Raw genomic sequence first — 23,105 nt, forward strand, 5'->3', positions numbered from 1 at the left:
ATATTTGAAAGATTTTAAATGCTCACAATTATATTAATCGTATAAAATCTTTTAAAAAGTTCCATCTTGACCACTCATTTACGAGCATGATAATTTATATTTATCACTTATTTTAATGATTTAAAACATTCATTTTTATGATCTTTTTGAGTCTTCCTATGTGGGCACCAAAAAGAGTTTATTTTTAGGCTCTCTTGGTGACCACATACCCATTATGGATTCAGATGAGCCCACAGTGGAAACAGTCGGAGTCTGGGGCAGATCCTCGTGGGGATGCCATATTATACCAGTGGTTTCGAACCGGAGTGCCTACAACGACACTTCAAGGATGACGCGAAGTGGAGGATTTGAGGGTTTTCCAAGGAGTGACTTTTATGGAAAAAAATGGTGTCTATTTAGGTATTAGACACGTGAAGAAAACTCTACGTGGCTAGCCTATTGGTGATGTACGAACCCGCGACCAACTACTACTATTCGATGGTTATATGCAATGGATATAACCATTTTTATGCCAAATATTTATATTTGTTAATAATTAAATTTAATTAAAACAGCAATTATAGATCTATAAATTGAAATAAAATTTGATTAATTTTAGAAATTTGTTATTATTTTTTTCTAGAATATAATAAATTTGAAAGCTGCTCTAACGAAATGATTCATCAATAAATTCGTGATTCATATTGTAAGAGGGAATCTTAAATAGGATCTCGTTTAATTTCTTAAAATTAATATTAAAAAATTGTTTAATATAATAAATTGCTATAAAAAACCTGTAGAGAGTCATATACACTACATAAAATATTAAACTATACCTTAATAAAAATAATTATATGCAGGCAGATGTTGGGTCATTAAAACTATATACAGGGAGTCAAATAATATAACTAACTTATAGGCCTTATATAATATATAAATTATTATATCTTTTTATATTATTTTAAAGTTTTACTTATATTTTATGCACGTAATTAGTTATTTATAATTGTTTATCTAACACAATGTAGTGCAACTTAATTGTAATTCCTTATATATAAATTATACATTTTCCCTTACATTTTATAAACAAATTTACAGTTTAAAATTAAATGGAATGTTTAATTTTAGTATAATAAGAGGAAATCTTACAAGTATGATCCAACGAAGCGCAACTTTCGTCGCATTCTCTTCCAAGCGACTTTAATGATATTATAGACGATATTTTTCCATATTTATACATATTAAATATTGTTTTCTCATACCAATTCCTCTCAGAACAGCACACCCCGTCGGTTAAGTCAAGTCTAATGATTCACCACCATCTGTTAATCTCTTACCACCTGCTTCTATACACTAATAGACAGATGTCGACGTCATTGTGTTGATAGCCCGTATTTAGAATTCATCTTTCGAGAATTTTAACGTGCCATTAATTTCGTTTTCGTAACACCAGGCCAATAAACTTCGCATAAAATTACGTTAAGAATGTATCCTTCCAATGATTTTTGAAGATGCTGATCCCTCGAGGGACAGAGCTCATACATTCGGATGAGTTCTAAGTCGGATCAGAAATTTCCACCAATGGATTCATTCGAATTCTCTTGGGTGTTCTAAGTCGGCTCAGAAAGTAATATAATATAATAGAGTGCAACACGTAAATAAAGGCAAGTTTCCATAGAGTCTTTCTGAGAGGAATCCTCCTTGGCAGATCGTCCAAGTGTTTCGTTTCCGCATCCCATCAGCCAAACTAAACTTATAGTTTTTACAAATTCTTTCCACCCTGCGGGACTAAAAGGGTTTTTTTTTTTTTTTTTTTTTTACTTTCTCCACTTGGTCGTCCCATTGTGGACCTGCCGAACCCACGATGGACAGATCCCACAGCGCGGAATAAACTAATTCGTATAGCAATAATGCTCGACGGCTCTTTTTAACTAAATAAAATTTTGCAAAAATTTAATTTTAATTGTTTTTTATTTCTATAAATTATTTCGAATATAAAAAGATTTCGGATGTATAATTTTTTTTTAAACCACAAATGTACGAAACTAAATAAAGCCGTTCGCGTAAATTATTAATTAATTTTTGTTGAGTTGGCAACACTTACGTTATCTGTTTATATATCGGGAAACACGTGCTAATGACGTTTACAATTGTGTGTGTGGTAGTCGAATTAAAATAATGGTATTTAATTGAAGTTTAACTCTGTTATACGACCAAAGAACTCATGGATACAATAGTACGAATTAATTTTTCGTTTTTTAAGAAAAAGATATATTTTATTATATTTTATAAAGCTAATACTGTTTGCAAGATATTAATTAAATAAGTTAAGTATTTGAAGAAATTTTATAAACAAAATTGGGTCAAAGTATACCTAGGTAACCCCAATGGCGGTACTTCCGACTGTTTGTGCTTCCGACGGATTCCTCCTGGAGGGGAGCCGCCGAGTGCCTAACGTCACTAGTTATTGATTCACAGTAGTTCTTGAACAAAATGAATGAAAAAAAAAGAAACGTCTACAAAAAATGTAGTTGATCTAACCTAACCTAACTGAAACGCCGCCATTGGGGTTACCTAGGTGTACTTTAACCCAAAATTGCTGTTTGAATTTAATATGAGAAAATAATTTCTTATAGTAAACTCAGTTAACAGTTGACCAACTTGTTAGGCCAGGAGCCATACATTGGCGTATCAGAAATAGGCGAGAACCAAATTTTCTGTTGGAATTATAGTTAAAATACTGTGGTTATTACTGTTATATGGTAAGATTGTTGATGTGAACGACACTGTTGGGATCTTAACATAGCTGTAGAGCATGCCCATAGCAGCAAAAAAAGTCAAAGGAACATGACTGAGTTACTCCTGATCGTGCCCTAGAAGTAGATTGATTTTGGTGCTATATCCCACTAAGAGTTACATTTAGAGGTGTGGTTCCTTTGACTTTTTTGCTCCTGTGGACATGTCTACGGACGGCTCTTAATGTCCTAACAGTGTCACTCACATCTGTAGTTGTACTCTGTTATAGTAGTTAAGAATGCATATGTTTGGTTAGATATACCTGCATTTCTTTATGCAGCGAGAGTGTAGCAAAATGACGTCATGAGCAGGATAATTGTTGTGTTGGATAATTAGAAACCAGTTTCAGTGTGTTTGATGTAAAGCACTTCTCGAGCGTTGCATAAAGAAATGCGGGGTATGCAAAAAAAAAAGCTAGTACTCAGAAAATAGCTTTATTAAAACTTATTATTTTTTCTTTTTATATAAATATATATGTGTTTCACCTAAATTATTTAGCGGTAGATGATTTATGGATTTGTTGTTGGGAGACTAAAATTATCTCGGCTTTCGGTTACCCATTTGACTTGTGAGTAAAGTTAGCTTTGCTTTGGCATGCGAGCTGCTACGAAGTAAATTCAAAGTACTGGTTCATTCCTTTTTGGTGACTGTTCAATCATGTTTTTGGGAGTTGAAAATATCTCCACTTTTGCTGAACTTCTGTTTGTTTGACCAATCAACTTTTCACAACTAGTATTTGAAATCTTTCAACCTATCATGTTCTAACTCAATTTGTGATACTTAGTACAAAGCAAATGACATTTTGCCTTGATTATTCCTATAGTTTGTAATGCAATGTGAGCCTAGCTTTACACTTACAATTCATATGTATATCATACTACATTAATAGTCAGCAAACTTACAAAAATATTACTTACATGTAAGTAATATGATATTCTTTTGCATACAGAAATTGCATACAGAACTGCATTAAGGGTCTAGAAGAGTTGCAGTTTGGTCCTTGTGATTAAATAATATACTGTAAATCTCAAAAGTAACTTTTACTTTAAGTTATCTATGCTGTTATAAAAGTAGCCTTACAATAACTAGACCAATATGAAGGTTGAGGCTGCTTTTATATTAGTATATACAGTATTGGCTAATTTTATTGTTATGTAGGGCAAGATTTAATTTACAAATTTATATTGATAAATATTATATAGTTTAAAATGATGTGCTAGAAAAATATTATTTAAAATTAAATATGATGCAATGAAGAAATTTGGAACCACTGTTCTTAAAACTATTTATAAATCATACAGTCATGTTAAAAAGTCTTATGATGAGATAAAATTCTTTTTGTATTTATTCTAAATTCATTAACTAGTAATTTAATTGTTAATATGCAATTTATATACATGTTTGACTGTTTTTTTCAATAAATTATATCAATATTAAACTGACAATAACTTCAATAATTTTTTTTTTAAGGTGGAAAGACAACCAATAAAAAGTTTAAAAGAATTGCTGGAATGGAAGAGACCGGAATGTGATTTTCGTCTAGAAAAGTTGAGAAAGAGAATAAAAGTGAAAGAAGGACCAAAGATATTAGTTTGCCATGACATGCAAGGAGGATATTTAGATGATAGGTAAATGAATAATGTCTTAAAAATTGAATGCACATAGCAGTTACAAAATTCCTCTTCTTGAAATTATCTATATACTTCCCTTCGTTCTCTGCATGGATTTAATTTTTCCCCATGTTTATCTGAGCTTTGTCATCTATATTGACAGCTGGAAGTTATTAAAGCAGTATTCAATAACTGTTTTAGGTTTTAAATTGTTTTAAGATGAAATTATTAAATTTTCATAATGTCCTAAAATGAATTGTCATGCACAGAGCCGGCCCTACCATAGGGCGAACGGAGCAGCCGCTCCAGGCGCCAAGTCTTGGGGGACGCCTCAGTGGTAAAGAAAAGGTGCAACCAAGGAGGCGCCATAATAGGATCTCGCTCCATCTTGAAACTTGCCTCGGGCCGGCACTGGTCATGCATGTTTGTTTGTCATCTGTATGCAGCAATGCAACTTGTGGGTGATCTGCCAAGGGGGGATTGCTTCCAAGGAGGACTTTCTAAGGGAAATTCGGAAAATTCCATGTGTCTGGCTCAGTGAGGCACAAACCCACGATTACCAGTGTTCAGGGTTTTATCCACTCGGCTACTGGTAGGCTGTTATTATGTTAAATTAGATTCTGTTCAGTTTGTTGAATTTTTTGTTGAAACATTCTCTAACTGGAAACCAAGGATACAATCTCATAAATAAGGATTTTGTAGACATATTTATAGATTAGTTTATTTTAATTTAATGGAGGGAAAAACTAATCATTATATATATGTTTAATAACTTATAATTTTCTAATTTTAATAAAATTTTATTCATATTAAATAATTTTTGTTCTGAATGATGTTTTAATTAAATTCTTATTTAAATTTATTAGCATTATTATATTTTAAATCTTATCAGGTTTCTCTATTAAATGATGTATAAATAAACAAATATTTTATTAATGTAGTACATTCTTACAGCAGGGAAGATACTTCATAAAATCTTGTATATTTTAAAAATTAATTTTCTAATTTTAGATTTCTTCAAGGAACTGAAAAAGAAAGTAATTATAGATTCTTTCATTGGACAAACATACATGCTTTCATTTACTTCAGCCATTATTTTGTTACAATTCCTCCTCAAGGATGGATTTCTGCTGCACATAAGAATGGTGTTCTATCATTAGGTAAATTTCTGAACTATTTAAAAATTAATATAGTAATATATAGTGTATAATGACATTCTGAATACTTGTGGACATATTTAAATAAATCAAATTTTTGGTTGTATATACAGAAAAGTAGTAGAAATTTCTCAGTGTGGGTCATACACAAGATTGATTGCTTAAGTAGACTTAACATAGATAGCTACCACAAAAACACAATAGCTCCCAATCACTAGCAAAACGTTATTATGCAGGAAACTACTGTATTGGTAAGGTAGCACCATATGTGTCATATGCAGCCTTACGGAAACCAGTGGAAATTTACACTGGTTTCTGTTTCAGACATTACCTTGCATGGACAAAAAAGACAAGTCTGATATGAAAATAGAGTAGCATAGTCACAGTGTTCTTGTTTTAATTGTTAATGTTACAGGCAATTTTCTCAAGCATTTATGTTTCTTACACTTCAAATGTAACAATAGCACCATATCTGAAAGTAAATATGAAGAAATAAAAATTTAATTTAATGACATAAAAGCGATAAATCTATAGAGACTTTGTTTTAACTAAACAGGAAATGACATCACAATCTTTTTAATCTCTTATTTTATAAGCTTTAAATGTGAGGAATAATAATGCTAATGATATGGTGAAATAATAAAATAATTATATTATACAAAAAAAATAACTAAAATTGCAAAGTTCCAAACCTATATTGTGGAGCTCCAGTGCCTAGCATCTTATCCACTTAGCTATTACTGTTCCAAGAAGATGCAAAACTTTCAAAGACTTAAAAACTAAACACTCAATTTTCAGAGGCCTGTTTTTCAGAAACACTTGAGAAGTGGGTCCTATTGTTTGGATAAGAAACTGTGTTTGGGGCTACATGCATACCAAGTTTTGTTCAAATTGGAGACCCGAACATCCAACTCTCTCCTTGTCGGTGGTTTGGTGGGATATAACAATGCAACACATGCAATCTGCCAACAGGGATGCCAGGAGGACATTTTACGGGACACTGGCCTCTAGATAAGTATCAGACGTGAAAAAATGCCCAAACTCCACATTGCCAATCCATTGATCAAGTCCAACCTGGAACTAAATAAACTAACTACCAATGTTTGATGGTTTCATTGCTCAACAGCTTACGGATCCTATCTTAGTGGTAGATAATATCTTAACTGCCTTGGAATTCAGCTATTTGAATAGGGAAAAATTGATAAAATAATGTCATTGTTAATGAATATACTCTAAACACAGACAGATATTTCTAGATATTTTAAACTGTTCTGAAGATGTTACCATCTTATAAATATTTGTCTATAATTTGATAATGGACAGCACGCTAATCGTTTATTACAAAAACTTTTAACATATAAGCGTTAAATTAGACACCTATGTCACTAAATTGACGAGCGCTTTCGACGATATACACTTTCGTCTTCTTCAGGTCATTAGAACCTTTTTTGAATACAAAATTTTTAAAAACATTCCAATCTTAAATAGCAAATTTGGAATGATAGCAACGGTAGAATATAAACAGATATTTAAATAAAAATATGCGCGGTAGAATATAAACAGATATTTAAATAAAAATATGCGCGGTAGAATATAAACAGATATTTAAATAAAAATATGCGCGGTAGAATATAAACAGATATTTAAATAAAAATATGCGCGGTAGAATATAAACAGATATTTAAATAAAAATATGCGCGGTAGAATATAAACAGATATTTAAATAAAAATATGCGCGGTAGAATATAAACAGATATTTAAATAAAAATATGCGCGGTAGAATATAAACAGATATTTAAATAAAAATATGCGCGGTAGAATATAAACAGATATTTAAATAAAAATATGCGCGGTAGAATATAAACAGATATTTAAATAAAAATATGCGCGGTAGAATATAAACAGATATTTAAATAAAAATATGCGCGGTAGAATATAAACAGATATTTAAATAAAAATATGCGCGGTAGAATATAAACAGATATTTAAATAAAAATATGCGCGGTAGAATATAAACAGATATTTAAATAAAAATATGCGCGGTAGAATATAAACAGATATTTAAATAAAAATATGCGCGGTAGAATATAAACAGATATTTAAATAAAAATATGCGCGGTAGAATATAAACAGATATTTAAATAAAAATATGCGCGGTAGAATATAAACAGATATTTAAATAAAAATATGCGCGGTAGAATATAAACAGATATTTAAATAAAAATATGCGCGGTAGAATATAAACAGATATTTAAATAAAAATATGCGCGGTAGAATATAAACAGATATTTAAATAAAAATATGCGCGGTAGAATATAAACAGATATTTAAATAAAAATATGCGCGGTAGAATATAAACAGATATTTAAATAAAAATATGCGCGGTAGAATATAAACAGATATTTAAATAAAAATATGCGCGGTAGAATATAAACAGATATTTAAATAAAAATATGCGCGGTAGAATATAAACAGATATTTAAATAAAAATATGCGCGGTAGAATATAAACAGATATTTAAATAAAAATATGCGCGGTAGAATATAAACAGATATTTAAATAAAAATATGCGCGGTAGAATATAAACAGATATTTAAATAAAAATATGCGCGGTAGAATATAAACAGATATTTAAATAAAAATATGCGCGGTAGAATATAAACAGATATTTAAATAAAAATATGCGCGGTAGAATATAAACAGATATTTAAATAAAAATATGCGCGGTAGAATATAAACAGATATTTAAATAAAAATATGCGCGGTAGAATATAAACAGATATTTAAATAAAAATATGCGCGGTAGAATATAAACAGATATTTAAATAAAAATATGCGCGGTAGAATATAAACAGATATTTAAATAAAAATATGCGCGGTAGAATATAAACAGATATTTAAATAAAAATATGCGCGGTAGAATATAAACAGATATTTAAATAAAAATATGCGCGGTAGAATATAAACAGATATTTAAATAAAAATATGCGCGGTAGAATATAAACAGATATTTAAATAAAAATATGCGCGGTAGAATATAAACAGATATTTAAATAAAAAACATGCGCGTTTATGTTCTAATGACCTGAAGAAGACGAAAGTGTATATCGTCGAAAGCGCTCGTCAATTTAGTGACATAGGTGTCTAATTTAACGCTTATATGTTAAAAGTTTTTGTAATAAATATTTGACTTAATTATCCAAAATTGTATAATAAATGCATTCGTAGTCTTGAAATAGTCAGAAAAATCAGTGACATTTGATTAATGAAATATTTGTACATTAATAATTGATAGAGAATTTGCAAATCATTAATTACTGAAATGAGAAATCATTTGCATTATTCAATTTATGTCTTTCCATAGCCATAATGAGATAAGTGGATAGTAAGGGAAGGATTCAACATTCAGTCAAATGATTTGTGAGCATTGTTGACGATTTGATTTATTCCCTTGGTCATGGGCCTTATATGGCCTTATATTGATCATCCGTTATAAGCTTAAAATATTTAATTTGGAAACATTTTTTCTATATGAATGAAAGTTCTAATGTTTATTCTAGAAGTGTGAGTAATTTTCATAAATAATTTAGTTACAAATATGAATAATGTGTGTAACTAGTGGAGATTTAAATTATATAAGAAAATTATAAATATTACTAAATTATATTTGATATTTTTCTCTATAAAGAATAAAAATATTTTCAGGTACTGTAATTACAGAATGGGATGAAGGAGAAAAATTATGCAACGAATTGTTTAAATCGGCGAAAACTCAAACATTAGCCGCTTGTAAATTAGATGCCATAGCAAGGTTTTATGGGTTTGACGGATGGCTTCTTAACATTGAAAATAAATGTCAGGTAAACTTAATAAAATTGAAAATTTTAATTTTGTGTCTTAAAATTTTAAGAAAAAAAAATAGCAAGTGAATCAATCATAAATTTAAAAAGCTTTTGCATTTGGAAATAATTGAATTTTATTATTGTACCAGTTATAATATTTGTATATATGTATTTAACATTTCTATGTTAGATAAATATTACAAGTGAAAGTAAATATTGTTAAATTTAATAAATATAAGGTTCATAGTAAAGTCTTTAAACACTGACATTGGAGTTATGTACAACACACAGTAACAAATTCAGCACAAACATACAGGAAAATAAGAAATATGTGTTATAAATAAACACATGAGAACATATGAGAAATACACACTTTATTGATGTACAAATTAGCATTTCATGCTTTCTATTTGTTTATGTACTACTAAATCAGTCATGCTCTTTGACTTTGTAATTGACTTTATTTCATACTGTGCGTCATTTTTGAGATGTGATAACTTTTGAATTTTACTGCTAGGAATGTGAGTGGGCTCATCTTGTAGCATGTAATCACTTTGCTATAACTGTACATTGTTTTCATAATTTCACATATCTGTGTTCGTCACTAGTGTGGATGTATAAGGACTTTACAATGTACTCTATATATTAATGTATAGGACAATGCACATAATTTAATGAATAGTTTTTGATTGATGGACATGCTTCAAAAACATTACTCATTTAAGAATCAAATGCTAAACCTTAATCTAGTTATGGCATTGATGTTCATATTTATATTAGTGTTTTCTCAAATATCCATTGGGTTTCAATATGTGTATAGAAACAATAAAGTACAGTCAACACCCCATAACACTGTTGATAATTCCATTTTATATGAATTCCATGTTGTACGAGTCACTTAGATTTTACAAATATGTGAGCCGTTCATAGCCCGGTACACATATTTGTAAAATCTAAGTGACTCGTACAACATAAAATTCATATAAAACGGAATAATCAACAAGTGTTATAGGGGGTCGACTGTATAATATTTTAATGAGGAATTTGTCATTTCATTTTATAGTTAGACTCCTCTGATTTTTTATGGATATTATGGATCAGAATATCATCCTGTATTTTTCCATCCATCTATATTGACTTATTACAGTAAAATCTACATACAAAAGATGAAGTATAATTGATTTTATAAATCAGTTAATTAATTTTTACCAATTTATCATTGCAAATAGCTTTGTTTATGCATTAAAACATTTGGCATATTTTCTAGTAAAATGGTTTTAATACAGCTATCAAACAAGCCAATCATATAGTTTATTTCAAACGAAATTGGCTGTCATTGGCTTTGCTTATCACCGTATTAAAGCTGCTGCTTTACCAAGCAGTATGCCTATTTATATAACATCTATTTAATTTAGAAGGTTTCAAGCCTGAATTACGAAGCTCTTTATAAAATATATTCAAATGATATAAGTCTTTGTTTTTTTGGGCTGCAGTTTTCAAATTGCAGACCTATAAATTCCCACTGATGTCCATCTGTTCTTCCTTAATCTTGAGAATGGAGTTTGATGACCAGCATGACACTGTTGTTATGAGGAAAAGTACGATATACAGGAGCAAGACACTACCAAAATTGAAAGCATATATTTTAAAATAAATAATGATTAAGAATTGGAGCCTGGCATTGTGGTGATATCAGAATAATTTTGTTATTTATTAATAAATTGAAAAAAGTCATGAACTTATTGAATATTTCTAAAAGAATTAATACAGAAACTATTTATTTATTTATAATTTTTAACTCTTTTGGCTCTGTGGGCACTGAGATGGCCTTATTTTAGCCAGGCCCAAGTTGGGGTGGCTGGGCTGTGAGGGACGGGGAAATGTAAAAAAGATCATAAAAAAATAAAACAGAACATCTAATGTTTTTGGCAATGAGTAAGCACAGAGTTTTGAAAGAAAGTAGCCAGCAGAAGAATAAAGCTCTTTCTAGCTCCAAGTTTGTTGCTTTAATTCAGGGGTGTCCAACCTTTTTGTTTCTCTGGGCTGCATTGGAAGAAGTCAAGGAGTTTTGGGCCACAAGTACTGCACATATATACTTTTGGCCCAATATACAAGTATATTTAAGGATTAACATGTCTAGATTATAATAATAAGTATTAAAACTTTATCAAGAAAAAGGATATTTTAAAAAATTACATCTATATACACTTTCAATTTTTACTTAGAAATAGATAAATTCATTTATTATAAAAGAGACAACTGAAATTTATTTGAAAAAACACAAATATTTGTTATAGTTGTGGGTCTCTAATTAATAAGAAGCGACAAAACACCATTTTAAAGTGCATTTTTATTCAACTAATATAATTATAAATAATATGTAGCCCAAAAAGTAGCCAAAGCGCCAAATGATATTTTTTATGTCAAACAAAAAAATGTAGCCACATTTGGCGCAATGTAGCCAAATCTTGCAACATTGGAAAAAATACTAAATAAAGCTGTAGTTGTGAATCAAAGGATTAGAGACCCAAATGCAGGGAAAGGAGAGAAAGGACAAAAGATAAAAAAGTGAGAAAGGTTGGAAAATTAAGGGTCAACAGAAGATCTATTTAACCTTTCTCACTACTACATCTTTTGTTTTTTCTCATCTTTCCCTCTTTTTCCCAAATTTGGGTCTATAATCCTTTGAGTCACAACTCCAGCTTTATTTAGTAATCCTTCCTCATTCACACATTTCCAAGTATTTGAAAATATTTCCTATCCATTCAAAAATAAAATATGAATAAAGGTGTAAACCTTTATTCATATTTTGCTTTGTGAAACTTCTTTTTTGAGTTTATGCAGCTGAAATAGATAAATAATAAAAAAATTAAAACATTTTGTTGGTTTTGTTTACACGTTTATTGGGCTGCATTGGAACTTGCCTTGGGCCGCGGGTTGGACACCCTTGCTTTAATTGTTAGTAAAATCTGATAAAGAAGTTTCAAATGCTCAGATGTTGCTTCATAAAGTTTCATTTATTTGGTTAAATCCATTATGGGAGAGGGAGAAAACTTCTGGCAGTCTTAAACTTTGTAGAGATAACTATGAAACATTCGATCACTAACTGCATCTTCTGTAATGATGTTGTCATCGGTAGTTTCTTGTGTTTCTTTCAATGAAAATAGTGTTTTGAATGTTACTTCTGCCAATTTATTAATGTTTTATGATCTGGCAGTAGGAAAGGTTCTTGTAGGTCATTTCTTTTTAATGCATCTGGATCTTAAGATAGTTTATTTACCTGACATTTTGTATTCTTCTTGAAGAGCAGCATTCAATCAAAGTTTTTATAAACACAGTCTAATTCTTTTAAAATAAATTTCATGGAATTTTTTCCCTTCAACACTGAAGCATCCTGTGAGGAAAGGCAATTGATAACTATTTTAAAATATCAAAGTATATGTATGAAATCTTCTAAAGATCTTCATTTGTCAGAAATCACTTCAGCAATTTCACAAACTTTCAAGTTTAGGAATTTTTTTAGTTCTGCAAATCTATAATTAACTATCAAACAGCACTATCGCAATGATATTGCCATTCCATCTTGTGTGAGTATATCGAGTTAATAAGCTTCAGCTCTTTCTTTAAATTTGCTTTTGTAATTTCTTATAGATAATCATATTTTAGTGGTAAATTTTTAAATATCTTGGAATTTGTTTTTAATATTTGAAATTAAATCAGCAAAATCTCCCTACAACACAATTATAGGAAGAGTTTTGTCATTTGCTGCTTGGAAAAAGCTATTTTACCAGAATTTCAACATCTCGTCTATACCAGATATATCAACAATATTTTTATCTTAAAGTGCAAGAAACCCAATCTGCAACTTTTTCTTCAACATGTTAATAACAATCCATGCGACCTTCTACTACAACTGAAATAAGAAAGCACAACTGTACATTATTTGAAAGGATGGTGTAATCCATACATTTACTGTAAGCCAACATAGCAACTGATTTTTGTCTCTTACAAACTTCCCCTGATAAGTAGGTAAAATGCTTCAGTACAAGCTTTCAGTTAAAAGCTGTATATAAAGATATAATTATCCCAATTTTCAATACTTTCTTGAACATTTCTTCTTCCTCCTTTACAGCTTTTTCTTCTATCTTCTCTTGAAGTTGCTTTTTATCATATAAAATACCATGTGTGCTTAGGAACCCCGTGTGAAAGACACAACTGATGAAGGAACTCATTTTCTGAACTAAATTAAATCATAACTGAGGCCCCGTCTGTGGTAATGTCTATAATATCTCACTTTAAATCTAACCTAAATCCACTTAAACTGGACAGTCTACCCACTCTGAAAAATTCCTGTGGTTTTTTGACCAATCCGGATTAGATTCTAAGCTCCCCAGAGCAATAGGCTGCCACCTTAATCACTCGGCCGTCTCAGAAACTATGAATAATGTACTTTTTATATCAATTTTTAAAGTCTTTTCTTAATTATGTATCTAAAAATAGTGTGTACAATTTAGAACTACTTAAATCTCTGAAATTCTCAATTAGTTGATTGTAAAAACAATTAAATCAATTGTATTATAATAAATTTTCTAACATCCTTTACAGAATACCAAAGATTTAGAAAATTTTGTTAACATTTTGACTGAGATATGTCATACAAATAATCCAGATTCTCTCATAATATGGTATGACAGTGTCGTAACAACTGGAGAATTAAAATGGCAGAATGAATTGAATGCATCTAATAAGTAAATATCAAATAAAATTTTATACATACACAATTTTTATTCTAATTTAAGTTTAAAATCCTTATTTCAGAACGTTTTTTGATGCCTGCGATGGAATTTTTCTAAATTATAACTGGAGTGATGAAACATTGAAAAATTCTGCAATTACGGCAGATTCTAGGAAAGACGATGTCTACGTCGGAATTGATGTTTTTGGGAGAGGATGCCTTGGTGGTGGAGGATTTAATACCGAACTTGTATGTCTGTTAATTATAAATAATTACCTGATTAATAAGTAATTAAAGTATTTATTAAAGTAAAATATTTTTATGTTAATGATGATTTTGATTTTATTAGGCAATGAAAGAAGTGAAAAATTATGATTTGTCTATTGCTATTTTTGCACCCGGTTGGGTTTACGAAACATTAGATAAAGAGAAATTTTTAGAAAATCAATATAAGTAAGTAAAAAAATTTAATTTTTAATTTCTGTAAATTTTTCAGTATAAATTTTCATTTAAACACAATAATAATGAACATTTATTTACTGTGACGTTGTCACAATGCCAGGCTGCAGTTTTTAATTATCTTTTAATTAAAAAAAATTCCAAGACTTTCGGTCTAGACCAGAAGTTCATACATAGTTAATCCGGATCTTCGACTCTTAAGTTTTCTGTATCCAGTCTCAGTTTTCTTCTATCTAATTCCATTCTTGAGTTTAACAAAGGTAAGACAGACAGACAACAGTGGGGAATGTATAGGTCTGCAATTTGAAAATAATAACCCAATAATAATGTTTAAATGGATAAAATATGCAATATATTGCAGTTTTTACAGTTTAAACCATAATTAATTAAGTGTTTTTTTTCTTCCTACATTATATTTTCATAACATTTCTTTCATTGAATTTTGCCAACACCACTAAATTCCTTTTATTTATGTATTCATAAGATTGATTAATAAAAGATTCAAGATGTATTCTTACAATAGGATTTTATCTATAAATTATACTTAACTCAAAGAAGATGTACTTAATCTATTACAAAGTTTTATAAAATAAGACTTTCAAATAGAAAGGTGTTTAACAAAAACTATTTGAGAGTATACAAATATAGTATCCTGTTTCATTCAGTAGTTTTCGTTCTTATTAAAATGAAAATTTGCACCAATAAAGAGTCGTGATTTTAAATCTTCTCTCATTTTGTTGCAATAGTATATGACCAATTGAAATGGTCAAGGAAAGATCTGAAGAATGGACATTTGAAGAAACTAAAGTGTTATCTCTGGAAACAAACAAACAAAAATGCAGAAAAGATAAGCCAAGAGATTTTGTCAATAGGTAGCATCTAGATTGGCCAATATGACAAATGATAAATATTTAAATGAGAAATGTTGAAATACGTGTAATGATCCAAATGATCAAGGAATTTTCGGGCTACTTTACTACTATATAAATATCATGTTAATTATAATTAAATTAAAGTTAATAAGAGATGGCATGTAATGACTACCTCTAGTATCAATTAAGTAATATTTATTTGTGGCGTAGTAAACACTAGTATTGTGTTTTATTCCAAAGACACATGGCAAGTTTTCCATCAAATTCCTTTATTAGTTGAGTCGATACAGTACATTGTTTTGTACTTGTTTCGGGCTCTTGCCATAGAAATCATGAAAAGTAAAGACAGTATAAATAAAAACTTAAGTCTTAAAATAAACGAAAACTGGCTTAATACATTATAAATAAATTTTTTTTCTTTTTTCTGAAAAGCAATTTCTCCTGGAAATAATTCTTCCAAGACAGATTTTAGTAAAAATCAAACCACAAGGTGGCGAATGTCATATGTGACAACACTAGAGATACCAGCGCAAAAGACAAAAAGGGGTGGAAGGTGAAAAAGGGGGAGGAAACAGCTAAAAATTTTTACAGTTGTATTGTATCAAAATTTATCTAAAAGGGAAGATTCTGGAAGATTTTAACTTTTTAATTTGTAATATATACTAGTTTATTTACAAAAGATTAAAGCAGATTTTACATGTTTTTAAATTATACAAAGTGTAACCAAAAGGTATGTCTATATATTGTTTATGTACTCATTGTTTTATGTAAATTCTCTACTGTAATAAGTTAAAAATATATATTGTATTTTAGTTGACTGAAGAGGGGCAAAGCCCGAAACGAGTACAAAACAATGTATCGTATCGACTCAACTAATAAAGGAATTTGATGGAAAACTTGCCATTTGTCTTTGGAATAAAACACAATACTAGTGTTTACTATGCCACAATTATAAAACAGGACACGGTTTCAAAAAACAAATCAAGTAATATTTAATTATTAATAGTAGCAGTAAAGTAGCCCGAAAATCCGGCAATTGTTTGGTTTATTACAAAAATATTGGGGCTTTTAGATGCTTATATATGTATAGAAATGTATGTAGTTTGTGTAATTGTTGTTCCTACTTGAGGGAAACAGCTATAATTTTTGTTTTTCCTTTTTTTTTTTGTTTTATAGAGCATTCCACAATAAATGTTTTAAGTTGCTGTTTAACTTGGTTATTTGTTAATCTTGACTCAATCCAATCCTGACAAAATATTTAAATTTAAATATCAGATTATAATAAAATTATAATAAGTTAAAATATAAATATAAGTTTATAACAATAATAATAATTTTGTAATATTTTTTTTTTACAATTTAGGTTTTGGGAATTATTAAATGATTACTGCCCTATTTACGCCATTGCAGAACTGCCATTTTCTACTTCTTTTTGTCAAGGATTTGGAAATAAATTTTATCGTAGAGGAAAGGTAAAATAATAATTTAATAACAGAAATGTATAATTTTAATATAAATAAAAAAAGAATGAAGTTTTACATAGAATATTATTACTATTATTTTTAACTCTCTGTCCCTCAGTCACTAAGAGCTTTTTTTTAGTAAACCCATCAAGGGTTCGGCCAGGCCTGCAGTGGAGTGACTGGGTGGCAAAGGATGGAGCCCAATATATTTTAATAGATCACTCTCCGAAAAATTGCTGGGATATATTTTCTGATTTCTTAATATATGTAAATTAGATTGATTTAAAACATTCTGTTTATGAATCATAATAATAATAATAGATGGTAGGGTGACTTGGTTGTGTCATGTCTTATCCTTCACCATCCAGCTGTCCCGATTGTAGACCTGGCTAAACCCACAATGGATATGAAAAAAAGACTCCATCAATGTCAACAGGACAGAAAGAGCAAGAAAAAAGAAATAAATATTAAAAAATTTAAGATTAATTACCTTCAACATTCATTAAATTATATAAAAATACAAAATGTATAAATTATCCAAATTTAGATTTTGCATTATTAACAAAACTTCTTACACTAGGTAATTAGCGAAAAGCCATGGTATAATCTAAGCCTCCAACAAATTCAGCCTTCATTCCATTGGACCCAGAGTTGCTGTGATAAGAATAATTGTAGTTGCATTCACGTCAAAGATGCTTATAATTCTGGTGGGTGTCTGGAATTAAAAAGTCAAAATTCTGCACAAAGATTCAGGTAACCTTCTATCTCTGCAAAAAACAAATCTTTCTGATTTGTTTTTTGGCGAGATACAGGGTCTTCCAATTCAAATACTGCCATCTTAAATGACTGTAATTATGTTAATTATTACCTAAGAAGTATGTGACATAAACCAATCGATAGAGTAACTTTCTAAGTTTCATCTCCCATTGGCATTCAAACCTCTTGTCACCTACTATCTCTAGGAAGCACTATAAACAAAAGAGGCAACAGAAAGTGTTTTGTGTCCCGCAGTTTGCAAAGTCGGAATGACTCATTGTCATGCAACATAAATATTCTGCAGCTGAGTTACGGCTGCTGTGAGAGGAGTGACAATGGATGTGCCATATTGAGCATTAGAAGAATTTGAGTATCAATTGGATGTATGCCGTGCAATGCAATGTGCACATATTGAAAAATTAATTATCAAATGCATAACTTGGACAGTTTTCTAAATTTTTAATGTACATTACAATATTCTTGGATAATAATTAATATAATTAGAGTAATTTAAAATGATAGCATTCTTTTTTTGGAAGACTCTGTATTAAGAACATTTTTGGTTTAATTGATAAATATTTGTGTAATGGGCTCTTATTTTCATTTCAGATTATTTTTAACTAATTTTGAAATCAGTTCTTCTATATTAGTCATTTATACATATAAATTAATTATCCCAACAACCGACATCAGTATTGTTCTCCAGATTAAGAATAGTGAAGTTTGTTATGAAGTCTGTTGTTCTGGAAGAGATTGGACAAGTGACGGTATGGAAATTCTGCCAAAAAAACGCATAAAAGGAAATGCGAAAATGTTGTCTCCGTTATCTGAAGATGAAATTAATAAATTAAATTGCTCAAATGTTAACTTCAGAAATGAGGCCGAAAATAATTGGATTACAAGGCAAGTATATTAAACATTACTTTATTTTATTTGTTATATACTGTACATCAAAATAACCTGGAAGAAAAGTTTCATTCAATTTTTGTTACTCCATTTTGTAAGTAATTAGGATTTTATATACTTGGGAGACACAGCAATAGTTTGCTTAAAATAATATGAACACATATTTACTTTGCAATGTACAGGATGCCTAGAAAAGTTCTTATACACTCCTGTATCTAATGAACACAAATAGCTACAGTTATGAATGTGATGTATAATTAAAGTAAATTGGCTATGCACTATAAGGGTGCTTATACTTTTTGTTTCAGATGGGTCAATCTGTAAGATCAGATCAGTTTTTGTTATGTGATACAGATCACTGTGTTAGTTGGCAAAAAGTATACAAGTAGGATCAAATCATATTTACTCTGTGAATAAAACTGCTCATGTAATGGCAAAATAGGAGAGTGCACACCATGTATTCTTACAGTACATTCTTGCAAAACTCTCTCTTAATTATTTTTTTCATCTCAGTTTATCAGGTATTTTAATAGTGACTTTACTTACCATTTATAAGTTTTAAATACTTTCATTATCGACAGTTAAACATATTTCTTTGCTGTCAACTATGAGCGTGACGTTAACCACAGAGGTTGCCATCTTTAATTTTTTTTATCCAATCCAAACTATCCTATCCTTTGCTCGGATTAGTTTGATCATGATCCGGTCCATCCTAGATGGCGTTTGTATACGTGGATAGAGATCGATCACATTGCTATTGTTTGTTTGTATACAGGATTTGAATGATCAGAGTAATCTTGGATCAGTTTGATTCCAAATGTATATGCAGCACCCTAAGACTACTGCTTGCAGCATCCCTAGTGGTAAAATCTGGAAACCAATACATGATACAGAAAAAAGTCAATTATAAAGTCATAGAGCATGACCGATTTAGTACGAAAGAACACCTTATATAAATGAATAGCATGAATAGGAAGTGTGAAATATTAATGTGCACGTCTAGCACAGTCAATCAGATGTGTATTTCTCAATTCTCCTTGTCTTTGTGTTGCATTCATTACTGTGTATCTTGTTGTACATCATTTACAAATGTCAGTGTTTACACTTTATTATGCACCTATTTAACAGCACTTTACTATGCACCCTGTATTTTATTAAAGGTACTGTACAGTACTTGTTAAGAATGCTCTTCAAACAAATTCAATTCAAACTGCTTTTCTTAGACTGAAAAACTTTTTATAAGACTAAGATTGAGTTTGAAAAGGCTTTTAGACCATATGTCCAATATCAGGAGTTAGCATAAGAAATGAGTAAATATTTATTATGACATTGTCACAATGTTGGGCTGCAATTTTTAATTTATTTAGTTTAAAATATATGCTCTCCACTTCAAATTAGTAGTGTCTTGTCCCCATACATCATCCTGTTAGATGACCGGCATGAATCTATTCTAACTAACTCCGTTCGGAGGAAATTTTTGAGTCGAAATAACGTGACTTCTGGGTTGCATTGGAAGTTCGTATGTAGTTAATTGGGACCTCCTGTCCCTAAGTTTTCCATATCCAGTCTTTGTTTTCATCTAGATAACTCCATTCTCAAAATTAAGTAAAGACAAACGGACGACATTGGGAATTTATAGGTCTACAGTTTTTTCAAATTGCAGCCCAATAAAGATTGAGAGGAATCGCAGCTTAGTCTTTACCTCTTGTTGACTTTTAATGATGCCATGTGGGCCAAAAGCATTAGAAAAACAGTTTAAATTGGATTTATTGAAATATTAAATCATTTACAAAATTATTATTTTTGGCTTTTTATGTCTTTAAAGATGTCAATAACATCATTGAAATTTATATTTAAAGAAACTAAAATAAATAGATGATAAGTAGAAATTTATTTAAAATTAAGGATAAATGCATCACACTGCATCATCTTTTAATATGTTAACCCGTGTCAATATTTTGGCAACTATAGATTTTTTCAAGCTTCTCAAGAATTTTAATTATAAAATGAAAAAACACTAGATGCCAAGTAATATTGCAACACAACTGTCTATCATCGTTACAAAAAATTTTATTTACACAAATACTTTTGACAGTATATAACTATCCATTTTTTAAATAGTAGCATTCTATTATCCGTGAACAATAATATTACCCAAAGAGGACGGCTGTGTTGTTAATTTTGTAATTCTAATTAAGATCTAAGCATATTTTAATGATATTATAATGATTTTAATGATAGTATTTGAAAATATTTAAATAACATAATTTCAATAATAATTTATATTCTTAGAGTATTTTATATGGATTTCCAAGAGTTTAAAAACAGTGCGATAACCGAAATAGCTGCTGAGACAAAAAATAACTCCGGAAACTCAGATAATTATTCTGTTTTGATTGGTCAAGTTCAGGTGAGATTCTGTTTTATTCTGCTTTTAATTAATTTCAATATATTGTCATTTTACATATTACTTAAATCACTTTTTCCTTTTTTTTAAACCCTTTTTTCACTCTATAAGTGCTCTTCTTAATGCACAAAGTGCACATTAAGAAGACTTTTATTCATGCTCATCATGGGAGAATGTAACTAGCTTAATTCGTGGAAATTTCTAAGATTCAGACTTCAACTGTGATGAGTATAATTAAAAAGCCTCATAGGGTGGAAAGAACAAAAAATAAAAAAAGAAATATACATAGTTTTTGATGCTTTCTAAGATCTTTATCTAGATTTTATCCTGTACAGTCACACATTTGATATTCTATCAAATTTTTAATAATCCTTCAATGGTAACAATATCACATAGACATTATAAGCAGAATGTTTTATTAAATTTATGATGTTGGTCCATATCTTTAACATAATTTATATTTAAACAGATACTTCCAGTTTCAAACAGTACCAAAATGCAGTGCTTAAATCTACAAAGAAATATTTGTTTAGAAGAAAATTGCATCAGAGTCGACTGTTTTCTAACGTGGAAACCCAAATTATCGGAAATGCAAGAAAATAGTTATGATGTATTCTGTTTTTGTAATGAGAAGAAATATTATATTGGAACAACTAAGGAGTGTTTCTATTATGTGAATGACTTTTGTCTCTCTGAAATCTGTAAAGAATTTAAGTTCTGTGTAATGTCACAAAACAGTGAAGAATGTTATTTTACAGAAGTGCTGACAAATGAATAAAAGTAAGTTATTTTCAAGCAAATTATTAAGAATAGATGACAATTTTTTTCAATAACAGCATTAATTTTATCAATATAATGGTTGCAAAGTCTCTGTATCTAGTATATGCTAATTAGAAGTTATACACATGCTCCTCTTCATTCTTTATACAAATCTGAATTGTTTTGTTATCTTTTTTGGACCTTGACAATTGGAAGTTGTTAAAACAGTCTTTAATAAACTGTAAATTCAAACTAAGCTTACTTTCCAAAACAATTGGCTTAAATTTTAATTTACAAAGTTCCTAGGGATGTTTAAATAGGCCAGTATTACAAAATATAAATCAGCAAAGTTTTAGTAATTTGTTTATTATAAAATTAACAAAAATATGAGAGAAATCAATGGATTTCATTGAAATCCATATATGGGAGAAATATGGATTTCAAAAATATCAAAAATATGGGAGAAATATCAAAAATATGGGAGGAATATAAAAAATATGGGAGAAATCAATGGATTTCAATGAAATCCATTGATTTCTCCCATATTTTTGTTACATGATTGTTACATGTTTTGTTACATGATTGTTTCATATTTTTGTTACATATTTTGATCCATTGATTTCTCTCATGTTTTCATAGTTTTTTCAAAGTTTTACTAGGCACGCTTTGGTGCCGACTTCACCTGAACTTAACATTGTAAACTTTGACCTTGTATATTTTCGTTTATCAGTCTAATTTAAAAATTCTGTCTCTGTCGTGACCTAGGTCAAGACGGATTCTATTTATATGCAAAACACGATTTAAATTGGTAGAGCGGTTTTGGAAAAGTTGACCTTCGCACCTATATCGGTCAACAGTAAGAAGGCTCCACTCGACAATCAACAAAGTAAAATTATAACAATCGGACGCCAATAGGTTCATTTTATTCTTTATTGCACGTACTGTACATCCGGATGAAAATATTGCGTCTCTTCAGACCAAGTAGGACCGAAACCCTAATCCCGGTCATGGTACCTCCACGAAATTCCTTGTCTTCTGTTGCACGATGATTCACAGAAAATGCTCAAAATGACAGATTTGTAAATCCAATATTGCTTTGTAAAATCTTTCGTAAATAGTTCAACAATTTCATTCTTAACAGGCATCTAGCCACCGCAGTGAATGAATTAATCCAAAAAGGGATAACAGCACGCAAAAGACTACAAGGACCCGCAGGAGTGTGTTCCCTCTTTGCCCTACGCGGGCTTTAATTGTGCAGGGTAGACGGCCGCCTTCCACCCGCAGGAGTGTGTACCCCTCTTCGCCCTACGCGGGTTTTAATTTTGCGGGATAGACGGCCGCCTTCCACCCGCAGGAGTGTGTTC

The 23,105-nt window shown here is 30.0% G+C and overlaps 2 protein-coding genes across 3 annotated transcripts in view; one reads left to right on the top strand and one right to left on the bottom strand.

Annotated features, from left to right (window-relative positions):
• Positions 1-23,105, bottom strand: part of LOC111615127 (uncharacterized protein C16orf45 homolog) — a 30,447-nt gene that overhangs the window by 3,667 nt on the left and 3,675 nt on the right. The window contains exon 1 of one of the 2 annotated variants that reach the window (XM_023356526.1): positions 1,129-1,282. The exons of the other annotated variant lie outside the window; for it this stretch is intronic. Within the exon in view, the coding sequence (XP_023212294.1) occupies positions 1,129-1,219 (91 nt within the window). The 5' untranslated portion in view covers positions 1,220-1,282. Of the gene's footprint in view, positions 1-1,128; positions 1,283-23,105 lie in introns of those variants that run through there. 2 annotated transcript variants of the gene reach the window in all.
• Positions 2,088-22,067, top strand: LOC111615126 (cytosolic endo-beta-N-acetylglucosaminidase-like). The gene is made up of 12 exons (XM_023356525.1): positions 2,088-2,215; positions 4,246-4,403; positions 5,397-5,545; positions 9,248-9,402; positions 13,990-14,132; positions 14,203-14,368; positions 14,469-14,572; positions 16,814-16,922; positions 17,494-17,666; positions 18,279-18,572; positions 20,868-20,985; positions 21,452-22,067. Exons 1-12 carry the CDS (start codon positions 2,204-2,206, stop codon positions 21,758-21,760), a joined length of 1,890 nt encoding a protein of 629 aa, XP_023212293.1. The 5' UTR covers positions 2,088-2,203; the 3' UTR covers positions 21,761-22,067.

The sequence above is a fragment of the Centruroides sculpturatus genome, unplaced genomic scaffold (assembly GCF_000671375.1).
Source record: "Centruroides sculpturatus isolate CEXI.00-Female unplaced genomic scaffold, Cexi_2.0 scaffold2299, whole genome shotgun sequence".
NCBI classification, from domain to species: domain Eukaryota; kingdom Metazoa; phylum Arthropoda; class Arachnida; order Scorpiones; family Buthidae; genus Centruroides; species Centruroides sculpturatus.

Excerpts from the sequence above, each read along its gene's own strand:
- LOC111615126 (XM_023356525.1), top strand. Across the intron at positions 14,369-14,468 it reads GAGGATTTAATACCGAACTT|GCAATGAAAGAAGTGAAAAA; the intron begins GTATGTCTGTTA and ends TGATTTTATTAG. Across the intron at positions 17,667-18,278 it reads AATTCTGCACAAAGATTCAG|ATTATTTTTAACTAATTTTG; the intron begins GTAACCTTCTAT and ends TTTTCATTTCAG.